The 24629-nt window shown below is 28.7% G+C and overlaps 2 protein-coding genes across 3 annotated transcripts in view; one reads left to right on the top strand and one right to left on the bottom strand.

Moving 5' to 3' along the window:
- Patr-1 (Protein associated with topo II related - 1) overlaps positions 1–8157 on the top strand; it is a gene marked incomplete in the record, with an annotated part of 24868 nt that extends 16711 nt beyond the window's left edge. The window contains 4 exon segments of the mRNA XM_014423714.3: positions 1541–1672; positions 3177–3332; positions 3450–3668; positions 4477–8157. Of these exon segments, the coding sequence (XP_014279200.3) occupies positions 1541–1672; positions 3177–3332; positions 3450–3668; positions 4477–4731 (762 nt within the window).
- A 6477-nt stretch (positions 8158–14634) lies between these two features.
- The window catches only part of LOC106682708 (calcium/calmodulin-dependent protein kinase type IV), a 120011-nt gene continuing 110016 nt past the window's right edge, over positions 14635–24629 (bottom strand). Inside the window, exons 4-10 of one of the 2 annotated variants that reach the window (XM_014423717.2) lie at positions 23518–23586; positions 21581–21736; positions 19390–19534; positions 17918–17987; positions 17726–17837; positions 16661–16804; positions 14635–15568 (exon numbers count right to left, since the gene is read on the bottom strand). In XM_014423717.2, coding sequence (XP_014279203.1) covers positions 15497–15568; positions 16661–16804; positions 17726–17837; positions 17918–17987; positions 19390–19534; positions 21581–21736; positions 23518–23586 — 768 coding nt within the window. In that variant the 3' untranslated portion in view covers positions 14635–15496. The remainder of the gene's footprint in view (positions 15569–16660; positions 16805–17725; positions 17838–17917; positions 17988–19389; positions 19535–21580; positions 21737–23517; positions 23587–24629) is intronic. The other variant, XM_014423718.2, reaches the window with a different exon arrangement.

The following is a 24629-nucleotide window of genomic DNA, read 5'->3' as shown; positions in this document are numbered from 1 at the left end:
TATTATTTAATTTTTTCTCTATGTTTCACAATGTTAATTTTTTATTGTCCAATTTCCAATGTTCTTTTACTGTTTATGGCGACAATTGATATTTTTTGGCATTATTTTACTATACAACAATTTTAAAATATCATTAACATATATTTGTTTGTTGTAATGATTATGTTTAATTAATGTTGTATGATGATAAAAAGATTTGAAGGTCTTTGGTAAAATCATTTAAATCCTTTTTTAATAGCTTGCTAATTACAGAAATGTTAAGAGCGCTGAAACTAACTTCCCTCACTCAGTGTTTTATGTCTCTGTCCTGTTTACAATATTTTTTCTAGTGTTCTGTGAAAAATTATAAAAATATTGGCTAAGTAAAATTCTTCAATGGACTCTTGAAAGTTGGCTGATATATTGTAGATAGCTGTTAAGAATTATGTACTTGATGCTCTGCCCGTGACCTACACAGGATTTACTGTCAATGGGTTAATGGTGAACCTTATGGTTTATCAATTACAGATTCGTAAAAACTTTAATGAACTTAAAGATTTTGTTTTAGTGTATGCATTTCATTTTACAATTATAATTATTCTTAATGAAAACCATTTTAAAAACAGAAATTATAATATAAGACAAATATTACTATATATTAATCTATATCCTTCCAACAGTCCTCCAATAATTTAAAATCTTATCATACTGTCAAACTCCTTTTTCCTAGTTTAAGAAAACAGTTACTAATTGTTCCTTTTCCCCAAATTATTCTTGAGATTTATAGTGTAATATTAAAAGGGGATCCATACCATGGGGGTAGGCAAAGAAAGACCTTAAAGAAATTAGATTTTTTGGACCTAAGAAAAAAAAAGAAAGAAAATAGTGAACTTATTTGATAAATTGTTTCTTTCTGGAAACATGCTATAATTAGGAAGGCAATGGGGGGGGGGAAAGATGGTGGTGTCCAAAAAATCATCAGAGATAAGTTGCATTATATTTTCATAGTGCGAGCCATTGGTTAAACCTTATTGTTAACGATTTAAATTCAGTAGTTTCATTTTTAAATTATTTATTGTGATTATAGGTAATAGAAATTTAAAAAGTAATGATTAAATTTCATGAAGTAGAAATAAAATGGGGAGAGAGGGGGGGGGGTATTTCTTGGAATGCGGAATTACATATTTTCCTTTTACCAAAAGTTTCAGAATGGACTATACATATATATGCCTGCTCCCCCCTTCACAAAATCCTGCCTATACCCATGATCCATACTGTTAAGAGTTGCTTCCTAAAATTGATTTTTGAAAAATTTGTTGTTCCCTAAATTGAATCCTGCTGTTTGACTAATTGTTAGGACTTATTATAGCATTATATTTGTTTACATTGGTTTAGTTTCTTTCTAAATGTTTTCATATTTAACTATAGATTTAATGAAGTTGTTATAACAAAATTAGTATTGTCATATATTTAAACAGTGGTTATAATTATTACAGTATATTATCAAGTTATTGATTTTCCTGTGATTTGCATTTTAAAAAATATTTTTTATTTTTAACAGGTTGGCAGTGTAATGGCACCAAGAAAGATAATTGATACAGACGTAGTCGAAAGTGTTGATTGTCCTGGTCATGGTGTTACTGCATTACCATCTTCTCGGAAGATTAAGCAACTGCTTTTGGAAATAGAACATGTATGTTTAAAATATTTATTTGAAATATTATCTATGAATTTATTTGTCATGTCATTTAACTGTAGTTTATAGTATTGAACATTTAATGAATATAATTTTTTTAAAAAAAATATTTGTTGGCAATAGATGAAATAAATACAGATTTAACTTTAAATATATGAAAATGTAATTCCACGTGCAGATTCATACCTGCTCCACAAGATCAACCCTAATGCTGGATTAATTGCTTATTAAAGCAAATAATAAAAAGTGGCTATATTTCTTTATTTTTATAAGCTGTGCCAACTATTAGGCTAAAAAAACTTAATTGTCTAATTAATAAATTATGTCAAAATTAATATAAATATGTCACTTTGTAATGCATAATAATGATTGTAGTGATCATACTAGTATATAAAAATAAGTCCTGTTTGTAATTGCTAACTGCAAAAACTACTTAACTAGGCTATATCAAATTTCAACTAGATTGTCTTCATGGTCCTCAGAAGGTTTAGAATTAATAAAATATACTAATAAGAACAGGTAATATTTAAAGATGAAGAGTTAGTTTGTTTGAATGCACCAATTTTAGGAACTGCTGTCAGTTTGATTTGAAATATTTTTTTGTTAGATCATTTATGGAAGTAGCCTATAGACTTTATAACATCCTCCAATGGACCCTTTGATACAGAGTAACACCAAAAGTAGTGAATTTTGGTACTACAAGTTTGTGAATATGTAGAATGTGAAAAACAGAAAATATAAAATGAAAAAATCATGCAAGGATTTCTATTTGATACAATAGTTTAAGTCTAATGGAATATTTAATATTACAGTATCATAACTTTTATTTATATTGTTTTGTTTTTTAAATTTAAATTTGTGTTTTAATTTTAATTTTAAGAAATGGTATGTAACTACATTCCTTAAACCAGAGTGTAAAGTGTTAACTCCACATCCAAGAGCACTAAGGAGATAGTAAAAGAAAAAAAAAGTATTGGAGAGGTTTGTTGGGGGGTGCAGTCAGCAAAGAACATCATAAATAAACAAAACAATATTTATTTATTTTATGCCCTTGTTTTGTTTATTCATGTTGTTCTTTGCTGACCGCACCCCCCAACAAACTTCTCCAGTCATTAATCTACGGTGATCATTTACACCTAAAAAAAAGTATATAACTATACTCCATTTTTTTTTTTTTTTTAATTTCAAATTATTCCTGAAATATGAAATCATAGTTAAATATTTTGAAAGTTAATTTTTGTTTTTTCATTTCAATTTATATAATGAAATTAATAGTTATATATGCTGTTTCATAAATATATATTTTTTCAAATGGATTACTTTTTTTATACAAAATTTCAATCTAGGATTGTTAGGAATAAACATATAAATAATAATTTTGTGCATTTTCAAATATGACTGATCCAAAGTTTCTTTTTCTGAACATATATTGGTTGCAGTAACATCATTCATTTTGAAAGCACAAGCTTTTCTTCACTATATCTTATTAATTTTGTTTCAGTTATTTTCTTCTATTCTATTGGCTGAAGAAGTTCTATCCTCATTGGCAACAAATCCACCAGAAAATGTATATCCAACTGAAGTCTTCACTAAAGCTGTTAATGCACTTTTAAAAGATGATAAGCTTAGAACTGTACTCAGTATCAGAAAGGGCAAGGTTTGTACAGTAAATCATTCATTCAGTGTTTTATTTTATGCAGTAGTGAGCTGCTATTATGGTTTGATGGATTATCTTAGCTAGTTCTGTTCTTAGTATATTTTTTGGTTGTTACAGAACCTAGTATTAAGAATACTTCCTCACACAGACGTTTCTGGTCCACTTGCTGAGCGATTGATCATAGTGCTGCCTACCGTAGCAAAGAGGGACACCGATCAGACCTTGTTGAGGGCCCTCCCTGCTGTCAGGCATTACCTTGCTACAACGACCCTCAACAAGCTCAACAATCTCGCTGCTCACCTTCAGCCTCATTTAACCATATTATTGGAAAATAAGGTAGGATTATTCGTTTCTTGTTGGCTCATACTTGATTGTTTAATCATATCTGTGATCTTATAACAAATGAATTATCAAGTATTACAGTATGTTCTAAACACACTCTTTCTATAATCAATTCGGTATGGGTTAATTGGATGTCTTGGACCCTAAGGTATTATCTACCATCTGAGAGAATATTGAAAATAAAGTTGCAGTGGCATAATAGTTTATAGAGAATCAAGAAAACAATTATGTTCTCAGTCCTGTTGTTATTCCCACCTTGAGAAACCCTAAAATACAAAAATTTTATAGCAATAGAAAAATAAAAATTGTTAGTTCATAATTCTCGCCCTCCTTGATATTTAGATATTTTTTTAAAAATAACAAGATAGCAATAATTTCAAAATGAACCCACCTATCTAGACTAAATTTGGGAACGAATGTAAGGTAGGGTGATAAGTAAAAGTTGCATGATGTACGCGCTGCACCCGATTGTTTTAATCAAGTTCTGTTATTAGTTTATATTCTATATTTAATTTTTTTTTATCACTTTTGGAATTTATGAATTAACAATGATTAATCGGGAACAAACTAGATGGAACCATCATCAACCATGCATCACTGTCACCTATTTGAAAAACTTACTTATTGAACACCTTGACTTCATGGAAATACTTTTCTAATGAGGCAATTCCATAATAGAAATGAACCTATAATCAGTTTATGCTGAGTCTTTACATGTTTGTTGAATAAGATATTTAAATTAATGTTATTATAAAATACTTATATATAAATATAATTTTATACCAAACCTTGTTACATCCAGTTAGGAGTCTCTGTGCTGGCAAACATGATCGAGCGAGCAGAATCGATACTCACTGTCAATCCTACTTCAGAAGTGAAGGAGACCTGGCTGAAGTTCCTGAGTAGTGTGGTGTCAGCTAGTTGTGACATAGAGGGAGTTGAGAGACCAGTCGTCGGTATCCCAAGCGCAGTTCTTGCTAGGCACCTTTCACGCCTACCCCCTTCGAGCCACTCTGCTATTCTTTTGAAAGCTATTTCTAATACTGCTCCATCGTAATACCTACCTTATGAATCTCGTTAAATGAATCTAGCTATTAATGCCTAATATACACTTGCTAATTGTAAATAATTGGTGATTTGTAAATCTCTCTCTATATATCTATTATTATTTTTATTTTATTATTATTATTATTTTTTTTTTTTATGATGGCCATGAAATTAGTTTAATATGTGCCAATAATATTCATGTTTATGGAATTTTGTTTTCTATTATAAGAAGCAGTGACTGAATAGTTAACTTTTTCCTTCATGAGCAATTACTATTAATGGTATAAATTTAGTATAGTTTTGTTTAGTTAGGATAAAGTCTAGAGCTTTGATTTTATAAAACTGCAATGGAACGTTTGTATGTTGTTATAAATATTTATATATATTTTTTTTGTTTTTTATTTCAGAAGAAAATTTACAATTCTTTCTTTTATTTAAAGATAAATTTTGTTTTTTATTTTTTACTCTTCAAATATTTACAAGGATGTATTGGTTTATCATTATAACATGAAGCAATTTTTTTAAAATTTTTTTTTTTAAATCCTATAGAGAAAGATAGTGTGAATTTCCAGTTAATAATTTTTTTTAAAGCTTAATTACTGCTAGAGCTTTTAATTCATTGTATCATTTTAAAGCTGCTTCATTAATAATTTAACTAGTCTTAATATTTAAAAAAATTGTATTTATAATTTTGAAATAGGTGTTTTTGTGTATGTGTGTGTGCTTGTGCTTGAGTGTATGTAAGTAAATGTATGCTGTTTAATAATTTTTATATAAGTGCTTTTATTTTCTATATTTTCTTTATGTTTTTTAGGGAATAGTTGATTATTAATTTTTTTTTTTAGAATGACATTGAGCTTTCACTTTGAATGTAGTTTTTGATGCAACATAGTTACCTTTCTCTGCAGTAAACTAGGAAAGTTAAGTTTCATTGTTAAATTTAATTTTCAAAACTAACACACTATACAATATAACAGTTTATTCATTAATAAGTAGTCACATTATATGTGTGTATTTATGTATAAAAATAAATAAACAAAAAAAAAAGTTAAACTTATACATTACATGCATTCATATTTTACATTATTAAGAAAATCATATTGTTTTCATTTTGTTCAAAGCTATCATTCTTTTCTTTATATAATTCATGTACTTAATTTTGAAGAATTTTGGTATAGAACGTTGTTTTGTTAGAATTATGATATACTCAGAAGGAAAATAATTTTTTTTTTGGTTTAATAATTCACGCGTGTACCACACATGTCATAAAAAAATGTCACAACTCATAAATCTTTGGTTTTTTCTTCGAACTATATAATTAAGGAATCTTTTCTGGATATGGGTGCTTAAGAAATATGAAGTGACCATATTTCATATACACTTCATCAACTGTTCACAAATGGTTGGCTTGACTTATTTTCAATTTTCTTAGTTGTGACATTTTTTACATCTCATGTGTTCTTAATTTTTTGGCTAAAATTCTGATATATAGATTCTTTGACAGTGGGTGTTTTATATTAAAATTTTACGCATTGTAGAACAAACCAGTTTTGTTTTAAAGATTTGAATTTACTTCGCATGTTCTAGTGAATGTTTGGTCATTTTTCATTTCAAGTCAAAAATAATAATAACTCATGTTAATATTTTAAATATTTTATTAAAACAAAATGATATTACTTTACATATTTTTTGTATCAATAAACTTTGTGCTTTGAGTTGGTCTGGGAAGAAAAAAAAACAGTTTTACTCTTATTTGGTCTCACATATTGCCACTTTCTTTAATGGCAATCTTAATGTCAGAATTTGTATGAGTTTTGAGCAATATGGATCTTGAAACATATTAAAAGTCAACAATAAAAAGTTAAAACATGTAACTATTTGTGTTTATGATTTTATTATGCAATGGTTTTGGTACAAAAACAAAAATGGTACAAATTGCTTGTTTACTCATTTTAACTTTATAAGATTTATGCATACGATTTTAATTCTTTTGATGTAAAACATTTTATATCCCATTATTTTAATAAGAAGTAATACAAGAAACAAAATCCTTAGATTTATCTAATCCTGTCCATAATACTCTCCTAAAAAATAAGAAAAATTCCACTATTAGAATTAATTTAATTTAACAAAAAAAATAGGACTAATAAATGTTTACATTATTTATTTCCCTATTGATGTATTTTCTCTTCTTTTTGAATTTAGAGAATAATTTTTAACTTGTATATGTATATATAGTAGACTATAAAAATTAATATATAAGAAGATGGTCAGGGTTGCGGTCAAAAAAAGAACAAATAATTTTAAACTATTTGTTTTTTTTTTGACCGTATCCCTGAGCATCTTTTTGTATATAAATTTTTAACTTGGTTTGACAGTATTACTAATGATCACCAACCTTCTTAAGTTATAAAAACACATTAGTATTGCTCAACATAAAACAATCAAAATTAACATTATTTTCTAAGCTCAATGCCGAATGCGTTATTTTCTTCATCTACTAGCACATTATATTTTTTTTATATGTTCTGATCTTTTAATTTGAGAGTGATTTACAAATCTTGGTATTAGGCATGGTAACGAATCTTAAAGCAATTTATTGGGGTGCTATTGGTGAGAAAATTTCTGTTCATAAATTAATAATAGAAAATATAATTGGCATTAAAGTTTAATGAACAGAAAAATCTATGAATTTGTTAGCTTAGGGAGTTGGTGTTAATATTATTGTATTAATTATAAAGATGTATCATGAACCAAGCATTTTAATTTTAATTAAAATTAATATAAATTTTGGTGGAAAAATTGACATTTAAAATTATTATTTCTACCATAGAATGGGGATGGATGCTTTGAGGTTCGTTGCCATAATGATACAGTTTAATTTTTTTATTTTACTTGTATTATAATAATATTTAAGTCATAATGACGTATTTATTTGTATGTACTTTGTAAAAATAACTGTTAACTAAACTTTAATTGTTAATGAAATAAGTTCATTGACAAACATGTGTTTGAAGTGTTAATTTTTCTATCTAAAATTGTTATTGGTTTCATTCATTTTAAAGTTTATTCGTTTAGAAATTTATTTTAAACTTGTTTCTAATTATTTTATTCATATGGGGGATTTGTAATCTATTATCTTTAACTGGTAATACACTATGAATCCATTATTTGTGTATTTTGTACCAATTTGTTTTAATTCCATATTAAAATTAAAGATGAAAAGTGAAAAATAACTGTAAATAGTGTATCAAAAATAAATATATATGTTTGTATAAAGTTTTCAAGACTACATAAACTTTATTTGAAGTTTATTTATTGGATAGTTAATTTTGTTATAGAGAAAAGTATACCAATTATTTATATTTAATTACTTTTGTTAGTAAATTAAAAAAAAATAACAAAAAAATATCGAATAAAACGAATGAACTACTGATATTTGTTTCTTTTAATATTTATTCCCTGAAAAGGTCAAAATTCTACTTCTTTAAGAGCAATGGTTTTGTTTTAATATTTTGTTTTTTTAATGTTATTTTAACTACAACTAAAAAAAATGGACTTTTTCTTAGTGTAACAAAGATAGTATTTGAAAAACAAGTTCGATTATACCTTACTTGGATATTTTAAATTTAATGGTTTGCTGTTGAACTTTTAAATGAGGATTTATTTGGTTTATTTATAATATTGGTGTATTTATCAGGAGAGGTACTTAATGTAGGAAGGTAAGCTCATTACTACAAACTAGCAGTTACCATGACAGAATATTCTTGTTTTTCAAAAATGATTGATCATGTTTATTGCATATCAAACTTAATGTCTTGTTTATCAATTTCTTTTATCTCAAATTTTATATTTTATTTCAAAAGCCAACAAAATAAATTTTTTTTTTCGATATTTAAAATATTGATTTATCTTTTCTGTAAATTAATATTATTATTTTTTTTTTTTGAGCTAATAACTTTTATGTTCTACTCTTGTATTTTACTCGCATTTTTTTATTTTAGGTTATCTAAGCTTTTTATCCTAGAAACTAAATCCCTTGAATAACAATTCACTTGCTATAATTAATTTTTTCCTATGATGGGCTATCAAACTTCTCATACTTTAGTAGAGGGAGCAGATAAAATGATTCTTATCCAGCAGGTTGTCCCTCTCTGAGACGCCATGGCAATCTGCCCACCGTGGAGGCTGACTTTGACACTGTGGTGAAGGTTGCCTTGGCACATGCACTTCCTTTGCTAACTTTCCAGTTTTTGTCCTATGCTTTGTAAATCTTATTAAGTGCCTCTTCCCATCTTTCATTACATTGTGCTTTCTCTATAACTTTTGAACCCACAAATAAACAAAAGAAATAATAAGCTTCGGTTTCACCTGTAAGTGAATGAACATTGGTGTAAATATGAAACCATGTTAATTCCTGAAATTTCGAATAGTCTTGATATGATGGCTGCCATTTTAATTTTTATATTAATAAATAATTTTGATAACTAAGTTCCAATAGTGATGTGAAAATGAACGAAAAGGATTGCAAACCTAGGTCATTTATTTTTACCCAGAGCTGCTAGACCTACACAACACAATACTGTATTAAGCAGCTATTGAGCCCACATGGTAGTTATAATGTTTTGTTTTCCATTTTGAAGGTATGTTATTGATACAGTAAGCTAAATTTTAACTTGTGGATTGTTCCCTAAACTAAGCCTTCTGTATTGATGGCAAAGGGGCCAATAGTTATTCAGGGAGTGCAATTCTTTAAAGGTGATTCTAGGATAACTGAACTGGACAGGAAATTTATGTGTGCATGCTTGTGGGTACAGGCTCGTCCGATCTAACGTTTTTGATTAAATTCGGCATTTATATGTAAAATTAAATGGTCTTTCTAGTATCAGATAGGTCTTATCCTCATTAAAATAATTTGGCAGGGATTGAATGCTGAATTATCAAAGTGGCTCCTCCAAAGTACCTTTATATGATGAGTAGAAGATGGTTGGGGGTGCAGTTAGTAGGAACACAAATAAGTAAAGACTTATTTATTAGTGCCAACATTTAAGCCAGAATTTCCAGCCTTCATCAGAGCTAAGAACATAAAACAATGGAACAACCAATGTATAAAAAGATATATAGAATGATTAGAAAATAACTAACATTATGGATACATAAATAGTGCTGACAGGCATGAATAGTTAAAATATTATAAAAAGACAAAGGCTGTATGAGAAGGGTAATATTAAAATTAAGTAAGCATAAAGAATAAATAATAAAAAACATGAAAATTTCTTTTAGGTATCCATAATGTTAGCTATGTTCTTATCATTTTATGTCCTTTCATTCATTTTTATTGGTTGTTATCTTGTTTTTGTTGTTAGCCCTGGCGAAGGCTAGAAATTCTGATGGAAACATTGGTACTAGTTTTTACTTATTTGAGTTCTTCACTGACCATGTTCTCATTTATATTATCCACGGTTTACAATCTTCCCATCATAGTACCTCTAATTTTATTTGTTTAAAATAATTAACCATTTTACATTTTTAATAATAGTGAAAATGGATAAATATAAACTATGAAAGGATTTGACGTTTAACTTAAGGAGACAAGAGGAGAAATATTTTTTCCAGGTTGAAAACACATTTCCGGAAATGAGAGCTGTAATATAGACGTATTATATATCGTTGGAAAGCCTAAGATTTTAGAAATAATAATATTTTGGATAAAAGGTTGTAGAAGGTAATAGATGATGGCGAAAAACGCATATATAAAAGGTATGTTCTAACGTGAATTTTACTTTCAGTCGCGGAGCGTGCGCAATGTGTTAGTGCGTTTCGCTTGTCAAACATTTTTTCATCAAAGTTTTTAAATAATTATTTTTTTTTTAAATGTCATTGAAGCTATAATAGAAGTACCCTAAAATCATTCGCATCTACGTTGCCCAGCCCGCGTTTCTGGAGACACCGCACCTAAAGCAGAAAAGATTTAGCTAGTAAAAATTAGGTACAGTTCTGAGTCGACCACAGTGCTGTAGCGTAGTGGAGTGGGTGTGGAGAGAGAGGCAAAATTTCACTATATAAAATTATAATATTTTGTAAGAAATTAAATCATTTCATTTCTTGACTTTTTTGTTTGTAACCAATACAATGGATAAATACGATTGTTCTTGCTAAAAGGTTCTTTATAATTACTATATATTCTAGTATTTTAAATTGAGTATCAAGTAAGGGGGCAGCATAATTTTCCTCCGTTTGCTGATACCCATACTACGCCACTAGGCTACCATTGACAAATGTTGTTATGAAGAATTTTTTTTCCCTATAAATTTTCCAAAAAAAAAATAAATATTCAAAAATATTTATGTAAAACTTTCTACTTTTAATTTTGTAGTGTGTTGATTTTCTTAAGGGTTGAAGAACTATGCAAGGCTGAATACGTTTTTTTTTTTTTTTTTGCATAATATTATTTTTTTTAATATGAAGGGAATGGTCAGGGCTGAGGTCAAGAAGAGCAAATATTTGTGGACTACCGACGGTTCAACCCACAATTTATGTCTTTTTAAGGGCAGTTGTGATTGCTCGAAATATTCACAATCAACAGAGGAATTAGGATTTGAATCCTTCAAATATCAAATCCTAGCTTCTTTGTTCTTTGTATACATCTCTACCCATCCCACCATTCTTGTTGCAGACCTATATTGTGGGTTGAAACGTCGGCAATAAATAAATAGTTGAAAACTAGTGTTGTTCTTCTTAACTTCAGCCCTGACCATCTCTTTGTTTCTGTTTCCTTTTATATAAGCATTAAAAAATATAAAGGGTATGTAATATATCACATATTTATATCATACAATACCCATGCCTTCCAGGTAACATTTGCTAAAGTCCATGTGCTGCCCTAATCCACACGTGGAAGAAAATTATTTATTCTTTTATATTATCCATCATTTATATAGAATCGACAAGGGCGGGATACACTTCTTGAGCACACTCAGCCTCTACAAAGTGGGTACCCTTCATTGGGGAAAAATCCGTGATCTTGATCACATCACCTCGTTTCAAAACTTAGAACTAGAAAGAAACTAGTTGAAGTAGTGAGACGATTTTCGTATTGTTGGAAAGTTATAACAATGTAACTTCTGTAACTAAAGTTCCAAAAATGACATAAATGCTATGGAAGAGATCCGGTACTGGTTCAGTAGGTTTTTAAGTGAAGGCAGATATATTACGTAGTATTTTTACAGCACTTGGACAAATTTAAAAGCCTTGCATAATTTTGTCTATAGAACGTGACGATTTTGCCCACTGTGCACCTCTAAACGCTGGCGCTGTAGAGAAACGTTCAGTTGTCTCTTATGTAAGTCGGTGTCTGCCTTGATTTTTTAGTAAAAACCTTTTAGGAGGACAAGGAGTACCTAGAAATAGAGGAAGGATGGTAACTTCTTTTCAACAAGGGGCCATAACACGTGTAAATTAATTGAAATTAAAAAAAATAAATTAATGAATATCACTCAGCAACCTTAAAGTCGAGGTTCCATGTGAGTCAGTTTACACCATATTTGGGGCTGAAACATCTGTCACAAGGAGAATGCAAAGTCTTGGGGTAAAATCTATTTAGTTCAAATCGATTAATCAAAATTATAACGATTTAGTTAAAATTTTGTAGGATAGTAGATTTAGTTTCCCTGTTCATGAAGATATAGGGTTATAGGGGCCACTACTCAATAGTTTTTTAGATATTTACAATTGAAGATCCAATTCATTCATATATTGAGTTCTGTAGCAAAGGATTACACGTAATAGGTTTAGTGTAGCAGCAACCCGATCTGTTACAAAATATTTATTAAAAATCATAAAGGCTTTTATTCTTTTGTAATAAATATTATTCTGTACTTATTTGAATGAGTACATTCAACTCTTATAAGGTTTATAGTTATTAAAGACATTTCATTTCCAATTTATTTATACTTCGTTATGTATCTTTATATGTAAAAAAAGATTTTAGTTATAAAATAGAAAAAGTTCACCCTCCACGGTCTCGAGCCCGGCTCCTAACAAGGAACACCGACCTGTTGCTGCTACGCTAAAATGGGTAATCGTTTGCTGCAGAATTGAATTTAACGAGTGAATTGCATCTTCAATTGCAAATATCTGAACTAAAAAATTACTGAGTAGTGGCCCCTATAACCATATGTTTTCTTCAGAAGGGAAACTAAATCTACCATCCTACAAAATTTGAACTAAATCCGTGACCTTGCACTCCCATCGTTAGACTGTCGCGTGGAACCTCCTGTTAAAAGAATTAATAATTCGACTGCATAGGATCTGTTTTTATTTTGATCTTTGGCAACAGTTGGCCATACTGTGGCATCAGTTAGACTGTTGTTTGTTAATTGAGGCTATTTCAAGAAACATTTTTAAAGTTTTCACACTGGTTAATCATGGAATTCACCTATGTCTGTAAGTATATTGGTAATAATTGATTTAAATTTTGTAATGATTATTGATATAACAGTTTAATAAGTGTTATAAAAAATAATAACTCCATATTTCAAGATATAGTGATGGAAGAAGTGTTAGCACAGCTATTTAATTTATTTTTTTTTTTTTAATTAGTTGAGAGAAGGGAATAAAAACTTCATGTAGTTTCCTATTAGTGAAAATTCAATTATAAAACTGAGAAAAAAAACTGATAGGTAAGAGACAGAGTCTTATTGCTTAATTCAATACTAATTAAAAATGTCTAGCACTTCTTACATTGAAGAATATAAATATTATACCAGTCGTCAGACTCACCTGGATCCAGGAATTAGAAGCTCAGAGGAATAACAAATAAATTTCTTCAATAAAATATTTGAGCCTTGCGATGATTAATAATTTTTTAACTTTGACTAAATTAATTGTTTGATAAAAATTTTGGTGCCATACATAATTTTCTATCAAAAGTACTTGGAGTGGACTAAAGTTTTAATTATGGACAGATTAATCTAGGAAAATTGATCTTGGTTTCATCAGAAATTATGTTATTTTCCTGTAAGCTAATAGGATTATTTAAATATTCTTTTGCAAAAGCTTACTTGCTTAGTTTGTTTCATCAATAATTAAATAGTGTCTTTCAAGTTGATTTACCATAAAAAGTCTATTAAAATTCAGGCAATATCTGATTGACCTCTCTCTAACCTGGATTACAGTTATGGTGTGGACCATCCTGGTCAGGTAATGAGAACTTTTTCCTGGATTCTTCATGATTCTATTTTTAATTTTTTATCTGATTGTTGTATCCTTCTTTTGATATCCTTTTTGATTTCTTCAAAAATTTTTGGTTCATGGATATCGTATATTTATAAGACATATCCTACAGTGGAAAAATTCAATTCTTATAAATTGACTATCCCATACTACATCTAGAAAAATCTCTTCAGCATGATAATTGAGTTATCTTTTGTGGTTGTTTTGAAACAGAAACCCCCCAAAATACTAAATAATACTGATGGGTCATTTAAGTATTATGTGATATTAATTGATAATGTGAATTGTATACAAAATTGATAGGTAATTGTTAACAAAAACTGTTAATTAAAAAATGGAAAATAATTATTAGGTGTTAGTACTAATTTCAAGGAATTTATTGTTTTTCATTTTAATTCAGTTAATATAAGATTTAAGATCTCCATTTATTCTAGAAATTTAAGATCTCTATTCCTGTAATTTGTATTGCTTTTTATTTTCCTTAAATCAATTAGTATTTTAGTAATTAGACGTGCAAATACTTTTTACCACTACTGTGAATAAGGCCTGAGCAGTAATTAACAAAAAGAAGAAACAAAAACATTGTACATAACCTTAGTGTTGTTTTCTCTTAAAGATGTGTAAAATCTACAATTACACACAATGTCTGCAGAATGTACTAAATATTATAGGCTTGATAAAAGTGTTTATTTAAGTAAAAAACATAAAATAGAATGATAATTAAGTTATTAGATATAATTAGAATGAAGTAGTATAAATATAAAATAATTATACAAACTAGGTTCTTATAATTATTACAACAATAATTAGAACAATCTAAGTAATTTATAAACCGTAAGAAATTACATGTTTAATATTTTATCTAAAATTAGCTGACAAAAATATTTCTTGAATAAAATAAAAAAATATAAATTTTTAAGTAGTTTACATTACATTGATCATATTGGTCTCAAGTATAAATTGCATGAATTTTTTGGTTAATTGCTCTAGATCCTAACACTCTGAATTACGGAAAAACATTTTCAAAAAATATATTTTGTCAGATTGTCTCAGAAAAATATTTTTTGATTTTATTATTTATTCTTTAACAATGTAACTACTAAATTATACAAAAAAAAAGTTTAATATAAAGAAAATCCAAAAAATTTTTGCGCCTTAGTATTTTTAATTTTTGTTAAAATTTATCACCCTTAAAAAATTGGAATTAATCAAAAATCTCATGCAGCTGAACCAAATTTGTTTGAGACCTTTTTATTTCTTCAACTGTTAGTGTTAGTTGAGCCAAATTGTTTATGAAGTATAAATAATGAATTAAAAAGACACAAATATTAGAGAATGTATATGTATAACCACCAATATATGTATATATAGTTTTCTATCAAGATAACTATTCTAGTTACAATTATTCAACCATAATTTGTGACAATTAATTACAATAACACAATTGATTTCTCATCTTAGATGTTGTAAACTTGGACATTTAAATGCAATAAAGTACAATGAAGATTAGTATATGTTATTAAATCTTGTCGAAGATTTACTTATCTTAGCTCCATTCTCCGAAGAAATGGTAGACTCAGTTTCCTTGTTGCCAGTACAGCTTTTGATGCTACCTGATGTTGAAACAAATATTGCATTTATACTTGGTACAATTTTAAAGAAAATATCTTATCTTATTGAGTTCTGTTGGAAAGTTATTTTGGTCTAATTATTAATTTGGTGATTATTGGTTCCATGAGACTTTGCTATTAAATATTTATTTTACTTTCTTTTTTTCCCTGTAACTGTCAGATTATCTACCCAAATCAGTGAGTTTTGATGCCCAGGGTGAGTTTGTTTTTCATATTTAACATATCAGTATAAAATTATGCTTATTTTTTTGCAGTTCAGTTGTACATGGTTAAAACAGGTCTGATGTTAGCAGTTTATTTTACCATAAAATGCTTCATTTTACATGTGTTGGTCATGTTCTAAATAGAGTGGCAGAAAAAATACATGTATTATTTCTATAATGATTGTCAACAATTAAAAGTTTGTATTCAAATTTATACGTCATGATTTTAGGTGTTTCTGTCATTTCATTGGACAATTTTTATAGCACAGATTTTTAGTGCACAAAAATTCATGCTCTATTAAAAACAAAATGGTCAATGTTATAGTGTGCAGTTGAGCATTGGCCAATGTTGCTCATTAACATTAAGAAAAATGTAATTTCTGAATTTTACAAGGCCTTAAAAGGTTGTCATTCATCATTTAACTTATTTAGATATTTTCTGTGGAGGTGGTATGTTATGGTGGTATATCAACCTAGATTATTGTTTTTTTGTTTGAACTGATACTTGCTCAAATAGAAATCCGGATTAATATAAACGAAGAAAAACTTGATAACAGACAAAATTAATTGTTAGGATTCGATGGGAAGATTCTGGACATAACATTTGGAGTTACTGTGGGGTCATTTACCATTATTTAGGAGACCATTATTTATGTTAGGGATCTCCCTATTTTATTCTAACAAGTTGTAATCCAAACATTTTAGAGTTTTTTTGGATTCTGTTCCCAGACTTATCTTAAAGAAATCTTTTTGGTGTTTATTGTGACAAACAATGACCCCTACACCTTAATTATTGAAATAAAAAAATTTATATATTTAATTTTATAATTAAATATGGTATAAGAATATGGGCTAAATTAAAATTACTCACCCTAAACTTAGCTTTTGCATTAAATTCTCGAAGCCTTTCAACAGCAGCCTCTAAATGATGTTCCTGAGTAACAGATCCTTGTACCCATGGTATTTGGTATGCTTCGTCTGCTTTAAGCCTGCTGTATGGATTCAGGTCCAGCATCTAGTGGATAGAAAATCAAATAAAAAACTCAATTTTTTTAAAAACTATAATGTGTAAATATCTTGGAATAAATCTTATCACTGTCTTATTTTTTACATGTAAAGAGATTGATAGTGAACTGAGGTTTAATTAATAAACAAACAAATTCAGAATGGAAAGTATTTTCAATAAGATTCAACATTATTTTTGATGTCTACTGTTAAATTATTGTTATTCCAATGCTTAATTTATTACTTAATTTTAGTAAATATTATTTACAAATGCTTTGAAAGTTAGTTTTTATTAGTTAAAAGCCAGTTCAGGTTTAAATGTGGATGATTCTCCTACCTCAATTTTATTTAATTTAGAATTTGGAATATATTATTAGAAAATAGGTTGGTATTGTAAAAACTCTAATTAAAGTCAGTAAAATGCCTATGCTTGGCTGTGCTGATTTAATATTGTTACATCATTGATAGGTGTTACTTAAGAATTAGATCTGGAAATAAATGCATATAAGATGAAAGGACAGTTATAAAACCAGTGATGACTCAAGTGGTATCAATATAAATGGAAAAACTTTGAAATACACTCTTCATTAAAATTAGCTCACCAGGGTATAAATGATCTCTTTTTTTTTTTTTAATTTAGGTGTAAAATCTGTTGGTTATCAATACCTTCGGGAAATTATCTTTAGTGATTAGACATCACATCCTCTGTATATATTAATCATATTACTTAGGAAATTAAATGTGTGTTGAATTATTAATGATTATTGAATGTGTTCGGAATAATTCTTGAACTAGCTATGTGAATAAAACTAATATGGTGTTTGATTAATAAGCCTTATTGATTGTTATAATTGTATGGATGGTTGCTATAATTTAATATATAACTTGATTTTTCTAAAATAAGCTCTGATGATTGAAATGTATTATTTACCCTTTGTATGACTTCTTTTGCCTGTTTGGATATATCTTCCCACCAAGGAAGTGACAAACCAGGAACTAGCTCTGTGAACACTTCACCTGCTCCTGGTTCTATACCACATAACCTATATGAACAGAGAATTTAATTTGCTAGTGTTAATATATTCTGATAAATAAACATAAAGTATGTAGGTTGTATACTAACATTATATACAGTACTATACCCAGGCTCCACATGTCTCCTGCTATTGAAGGTGTTTCTCCTTTTTCTGGTGCTGTAATTTGTATTCTTATTTATCATAAGAGACTGAGCAGTTAAAGTATAAATTAGGTTATTTAATATTGGCATTGTTATTTATAATCTTAGGAATTTCAGTGTAAATAAAGTTGTTTGAATTTTTTTGTACAAATTTTGATTTAGTCAAGTCGACGAAACTTTGCACTATAGAATATATATATATTGTATTTACAAAGCTGCGTCTAATGTACCGGTCAACAAGTATTTTAATATGTAAGTTATGATGTATAACTAATGTAGTTAGAAATTGTTAATAATAAATGTTATAGACTCTTAATATCTAATGTTATTTAACACACATTTGGAGCATGGTTGAAAGAAGGTATGAGTTACTTTGTTTACATATCCTTGTCTTTCAAGGACATTTTCAAGTCTATATTTGTCTTTGTTACTTTGGTCTAATATGTATAATTTATTAGAATTGCCTCCTTTACTTATTTTTTGGAAAGATTACAATTTGTTTACGCTTGTCGAGATAATGAAATTGCAGGAGGAACAAGCCTAGTTAAAATTGTTTCAGAATTAATTTATTTTGGGAAGATAATTAGGATTTTTTTTTTACTGAAATTGTAAAAATTTTATATATCACTTTGTAGCCTTTTTGAAATGTTAGATTAATACTTGATACCATCCTAAAGATACAAGGAGATATAGATAGCATTAATGCATCTATATGCAGGATGTTAAACAGCGATTTGAGATTGAATATATTTCATGAACTTTGCAAATGAAATTGAAGTTTCAATACAACATATCAAAACGTTTTTAAGTCGGCAATGATAAATCATGAATGAAACAGAAAAGTAATATTTTTTGAAATACTTATTTCCTTTTAATTATTCCTAAACTGTTAAATATGAAATAATATAAAAAAATTTTAGTATATTTTTTTATATTTGAAGTAATGAGTTATTTACTTTAAAAATTGCAAATAAAATAATTTACTATTGATTTTTTACTTTCAAATAGTCAATCTATTTTAGGAAAGTAGGAATCACTTTTCTTTTCCTTGATATTTTTCTTTGGACAAGATGGTCAGAGGCAGCTACTCCATGCTTAGCAGCACACAGGAGATAGTGAAAGAAGAAGAAGATATTTTTCTTCAATTTTTTATGGAGCCAGAGCTCAAATCTTAGTAGGGAATTACGAAAAAGTTCTTCATAGAGAAGAGATCATTCTGATCTAACAAAAGAGCAGTTTTGCCTACCTTTAGTTTTTTTTTCTATCAATATACTCCATATGGAAGAGGCATATATGATCTTTAATTATTTAGTTAAAGTGTTATTTAGAAGAATTGATAATTGCTACTATGTATGCTTTGAACTGTATTAATTAGGTGTTTATATATTATGAAAAGAATATTTTTTCTTGTAAACTACCTATAAAAATTGTCGCATGTGTGTTAGGCGTCCATTTGGAAAATGAAACATCCCTCAGCTTGAGTGTTCCATCATGGCCTTCATTGCTGTAGATGAGGGATTCGGGCCTTATGTCCCCATGGACGATACCTTTATCATGTAAACACTGAACAGATAAATAGTAATTACTTTATATATATAGCATATATTTTTTTTTTCTTAAAAGTTACAACTGTATTTAAACTAAAACTACAATCAACAAATGTGATTAATGTATAATAATATGAAAGATTTGTGAAGAAACAACCCATTGGTCATACTCCAATAAGATTTCTGCATTAGAAGATCTCGAGGCCATCCTCGAGCCATCCCAGGTACCTTGGATGATTATCAGGAATAAAAGAGGGAGCAAGGCTAGAAACTAGGAAGGAAGTATTAGATGTAGTGAAAGTACTCTTCCTTGGCAAAATTCTTTATTTTAATGATTTTAATCTATCAACCGAATAGATCAATTGAACCTTGTTTCGAGAATTTTTATACAATGGTTTTAGATACTCCGTATTTATTATTATATATCAAATTTTATTTATTAATTTACTTAAAAAACTAACAGCAATATGATTATTGTTATTATACCTATAACTAATAAGGAAAACAGCTTAAGTGCTATAATTGAAGATATATTTATTTGTGATAACCTAATGATGGGGTTATAGCCCCTAGTATTGTTAATGAATCATTAAAATAAAGAATTTTAACAAGAAAGAGTATTTTCACAAAATTTAATTATATTAAAAAAAAACTCATCCAATAAGAACCTATATTATTAGGAAGGGAGTTTATTATGAAAGGATTGATATCTGGTCCCAATTACACTGACTACATAAGCAACATTATGGCCTTTGTGAATGATTTTATTAGCGACAAAGTAAGGAGCATTGAAGATTTTGGATTATAAAGAATGGAAATGTGTATAATTCAGTAATTGGATGGGATGGATTTTAATCCTCAAATTTTGACACCATTCTTCAATGATTGTGGTATGGGATGGGAAAGTTTGAGATGCAATTGATGGGTCATTATTGACTGACAGCACACATTTGTCAACAGGATACATGGTGAGGACTGTGTTAAGATAGGTTGGGATGTCAGCTGTGTAGACTATGTAGATGATAGTACCTTGAGGAACATCAAGGTAATCTGATTATAAATATTTAAATCCGACTTTATCTCTGATAGTGCTAAAGCCTACAAAAAGAAAATTACTCAAAGATCTGAAATCAATCATTGGAGTGTTACTTTAATATAACTTCTCTGAATTTAAAATTCCAGTCACTACCTGGGACCCAGATATACTACCTAGACCTATAATAATACATAAACCTGTAATAATATGAATTATGATGACTTATAGTAGAAACCAATATTTCAAGAGCATACGATATGTTCTATGTCAAAAAAACGTGCACAGCTGTTGGTACTTTTGGGGAAAAAAGTGCTCAGATATTGGTTGTTAATTTCTGAAAAATTTTAATTTCGAAATTCACAGTTCATTTATAATAATCAAAGAAATTAAAAACAAATTATTTTTCTGCTTCATTGAAAACCTAAAATTAATTGTATTCTCCCTAAATTTTTACACTTTACTAAATTATTTCGATTGAAATTTAAAATAATATAATTTAATACGAAGATGATACATGCTTTTAAAAATATATTTCTTTGACTGATGTGAGATAAATTAATACGGTTCGTTAGGTTTTCAACAACACTCGTTCCATTCATGTTTGTTTTACTTTAGCCTGGTTGTTTTATCCTGCTAAAAGAGAGTTTTCCTGGTATTAAGGATTAACACATTCAATTTTGGGGGCCCAAAAGCCGTTATTATAAAAGGTTAAACGAAATTATTCAACGGGATTTTTAAATACATTTTGCTGATCGACAAACTGAAATCCTTGGAATCATTTTAGGTATAGTTGTTAATTTTAAAGTAAATAAAAAATTGATTTCTACACTCATTAATCGATTGATTTTTCTATAAATGTAATTATTCTATCCGGAAAGTTTAATCACGCGTTGCAGAATATCAAAGACGCCACATTTATTTCTTATCTTTTAAGAATGAATTTCACTTGGCTGGTAAGGAAAGAAATTACAAAATGATCCTCAATAATTTATATATAAATGATAATATTTTTACTAAGAATCTTACAACTAATGCAGATAAGATATCCTTGATCAATGAAGCGGCCTCCCTTTCGCTGTAGTGGCCGAGATCTACGATCCTCTCGAACAACTCCTCGCCGTAGACTCTTTCAGTGATAAAATGGATCTCGTCTGGAGTTTGGAATCCATCATATATTCGAATCTAAAATAAGTAAATAGGAACACATTAATAGGCATTGGTGAGATAGGTTATTAAATTTGTTTGGAAACCATATTAGACAGTTGGAATTATTAAAAACAACCGTGGTCGAGCATTTTGAAAGAAGTCATAGACCAAAACCCAGAAATTGATTTTCGATTCCGACCAAGGAGCAATGGCTTCTATTTCGTTGTGGAACGACGAGGTATATCTTGCTTTGCTCCTAGGGGACATGACTAAAAGTAAAATCAAAAACTCTGCCAAATAGGTCATGACAGCTTCTTCACCGTTCTAATAGGTAAAAAAGGAAAAACGAATTAAGTCCTTAAATGCATTTGTAAATACAAGCAAATTTGTTGGAATACTCCAGACAAGTACTTTCAAGTTTGTGACATCCAATTTTCCCCGGAAATTAAAAAAGCTTAAAAAGTTAATTATTTTTTTTTGTTATTCCTCCTATAGCATGAAAAATATGCATTTTTCAACTTATAATAAATTAGGCAAGAGTCAATTCCGTACATTTTTTACTCTATAATTTTTTTTTTGTAATTAAAATAAAATAATAAATGTAGGGAATTATTTAATTTAGTATAGATTGGTCTTGTTAGAAAAAAGGCATCGTTTTCCATGCTACGAGGCAAAATATTAATTATTTGGGTTTTAAAAACTATTTCTGGGCAAAATTGGTGGTCACAACGTTGTTCGTAAGCGCTACCAAAAACATAAATAAGCAAAGTTTTAGAAATTTTCTGGGTAACGTTATCATAGGACTTGTCTAAAAAGAAATATCATATTGAAATTTGAAAAGTAATGAAACTAAACATAACATTAATTTGATCTGTTTAAGGGGATGGAATGAAATCGATATAGGAATATTTGTACACTAATCTCCTATAACCTTCCAGTAAGATTAGCCGGTTTTGAAATATTGTACATCAAGTTAACACGTTTGTGAAATCAGTGGAATTTGATATATGGCCATCTAGGTACCAACCCGTACAAATCCTGACATTTTCTTCTAATCGGATCAACGGTAGTATGTGTCATCCCGTTAAGAATGAAGGTGAAAACAAAATTAAATTTATTCATTGTTGTCTAAAACGATAGTTAATTTTTTAATACAAACCTTCCTTATCTTGTGTAGCGTGAAAGTAAAACGTTACTCATGGTCGTTTGAAGGTCTCCAGACATAAATAAAATTACTTACGACTAATAAATATTTGTATCTCGGTGACTGGATCTTGTAAGAATGGTTCTTTTGCCGACCGGGATATATAATTAATTTAACTGTATATAATTAATTTAAAAAGTAATTGGAACTATGAAAACCATGCAAAATGTTTGAGGACTGTTATTGAGGTGAAGCTCTTGTGATATAAGCTAGTCTACTAGGGAAAATAATTATTAGGGAGGTGAAAAAACTGGAAGCTATCTTTGATCCAAACATATAACTAGGTCGTGAATGTATTAGAAACAAAGACATGAGTGTTTTACATATACAAGTAATTATGTAACATAAGGGACATCAGATAACAAACAGTTAAAAAAAGTAAAAAGAGAAAAAAAATAAAGCACACGAATACTGAAATAACATTGATTAATTTACTTTCAAGGATACTTATATACATTATAGGTGTTTGTTAATAAGGGGAGTTGGTATTGAGGCTGACAATACGGCTTGTCATGCTATAACTTTATATATATATTCAGTATACAGAGGAATTTGCACTTCACCTCTGTCAGTATTATTATTAATTACTTAATTATTAATGTACAATACTTACCAAATTGGGGTGTACTATCTGCAAGATTTCTTGTAAATATTTGGTCACCTTATTGAGATTGACTTTGTCCTAAAAAGAAAAAATACAAGTTTTATCTTCTGATGATAGATGTCGATTAAAAATTCTAATAATTCTTGTATATACAAATAAATTAAATTGTATAGTTGAAGTATTGCTCAAAAATGGATGTCTGCAGTTTGTTATGTTTAAAAAATGCAAGTGATTCGTTATTGTTGGCACAATTATAGTGGTAACTTATTAAGTTAAACCTTAAGATCCAACTGAACGTAATGATGAAAACATGATTATTACAGATATTAAGATTTTTTCCGCCTTCTTTGGTACAATAAAAGTTAATCGAATTATTCATGTAAACATCCAAAAATTTATTTTATAGTTTTGGCTGATCTTTTGTTGGTTTAGAAATTCCTTTCCTGGATTAAAGATTGCTTTAATTTCCTCACCCATTGGTGAGGACGATGAATAGTGAGAACCTTAAATCCTCTACCAAATGCATAGGGTTGGAAGTCCTCCGCCACCCACACGATTCCCAAAAATTCTCGTTCGAGAGCACCTTAATACGTCTCGGCAGCCGTTCCTGTTGGACTCCACCAGAAGTTCTTCCCCTCAACCTCAATCTCCTGCGAAAGCACCGCCACAACGCGTATTAGCTAGCATCGGTCGTAATCGTAAATGGCTTGTTAAAGTTTGGGATACGCAAGTACTGGTTCTTGTTACAGCCTTTCTACACACCGATAAATGTTAATTTCCATAACCAGCATCACAACTACTTGACTACCAATTTTTCAAAAGATTATTGAGAGATACTAAGTGTTCTGCTATTTCCTGTCTTGAAATCGTATGTCCCAGGAAGCTTATTTACCCAACGACGACTTTTACTGGGATAATTTGAGTCTTGGATAAATTGATTTTACGATCATACAACAAACATTTATATTGCCAATCTTTACTGGTAATTGATTTTTTTATTGGTAAAAATTAAAATATAGGATTTTTGATTGTTAAAACATTTTTTATCTCTTCAATTTTTCTATGATGAAATAAATATCTCCAAAAGATTGAAGTTTAGTATTTACATAATTTATTATTAA

This window comes from Halyomorpha halys, unplaced genomic scaffold (genome assembly GCF_000696795.3).
Source record: "Halyomorpha halys isolate HHAL.00 unplaced genomic scaffold, Hhal_1.1 Scaffold435.1, whole genome shotgun sequence".
NCBI classification, from domain to species: domain Eukaryota; kingdom Metazoa; phylum Arthropoda; class Insecta; order Hemiptera; family Pentatomidae; genus Halyomorpha; species Halyomorpha halys.
The sequence above is the reverse complement of the archived record's forward strand: the minus strand, read 5'-3'. Positions and strand labels throughout refer to the sequence as shown.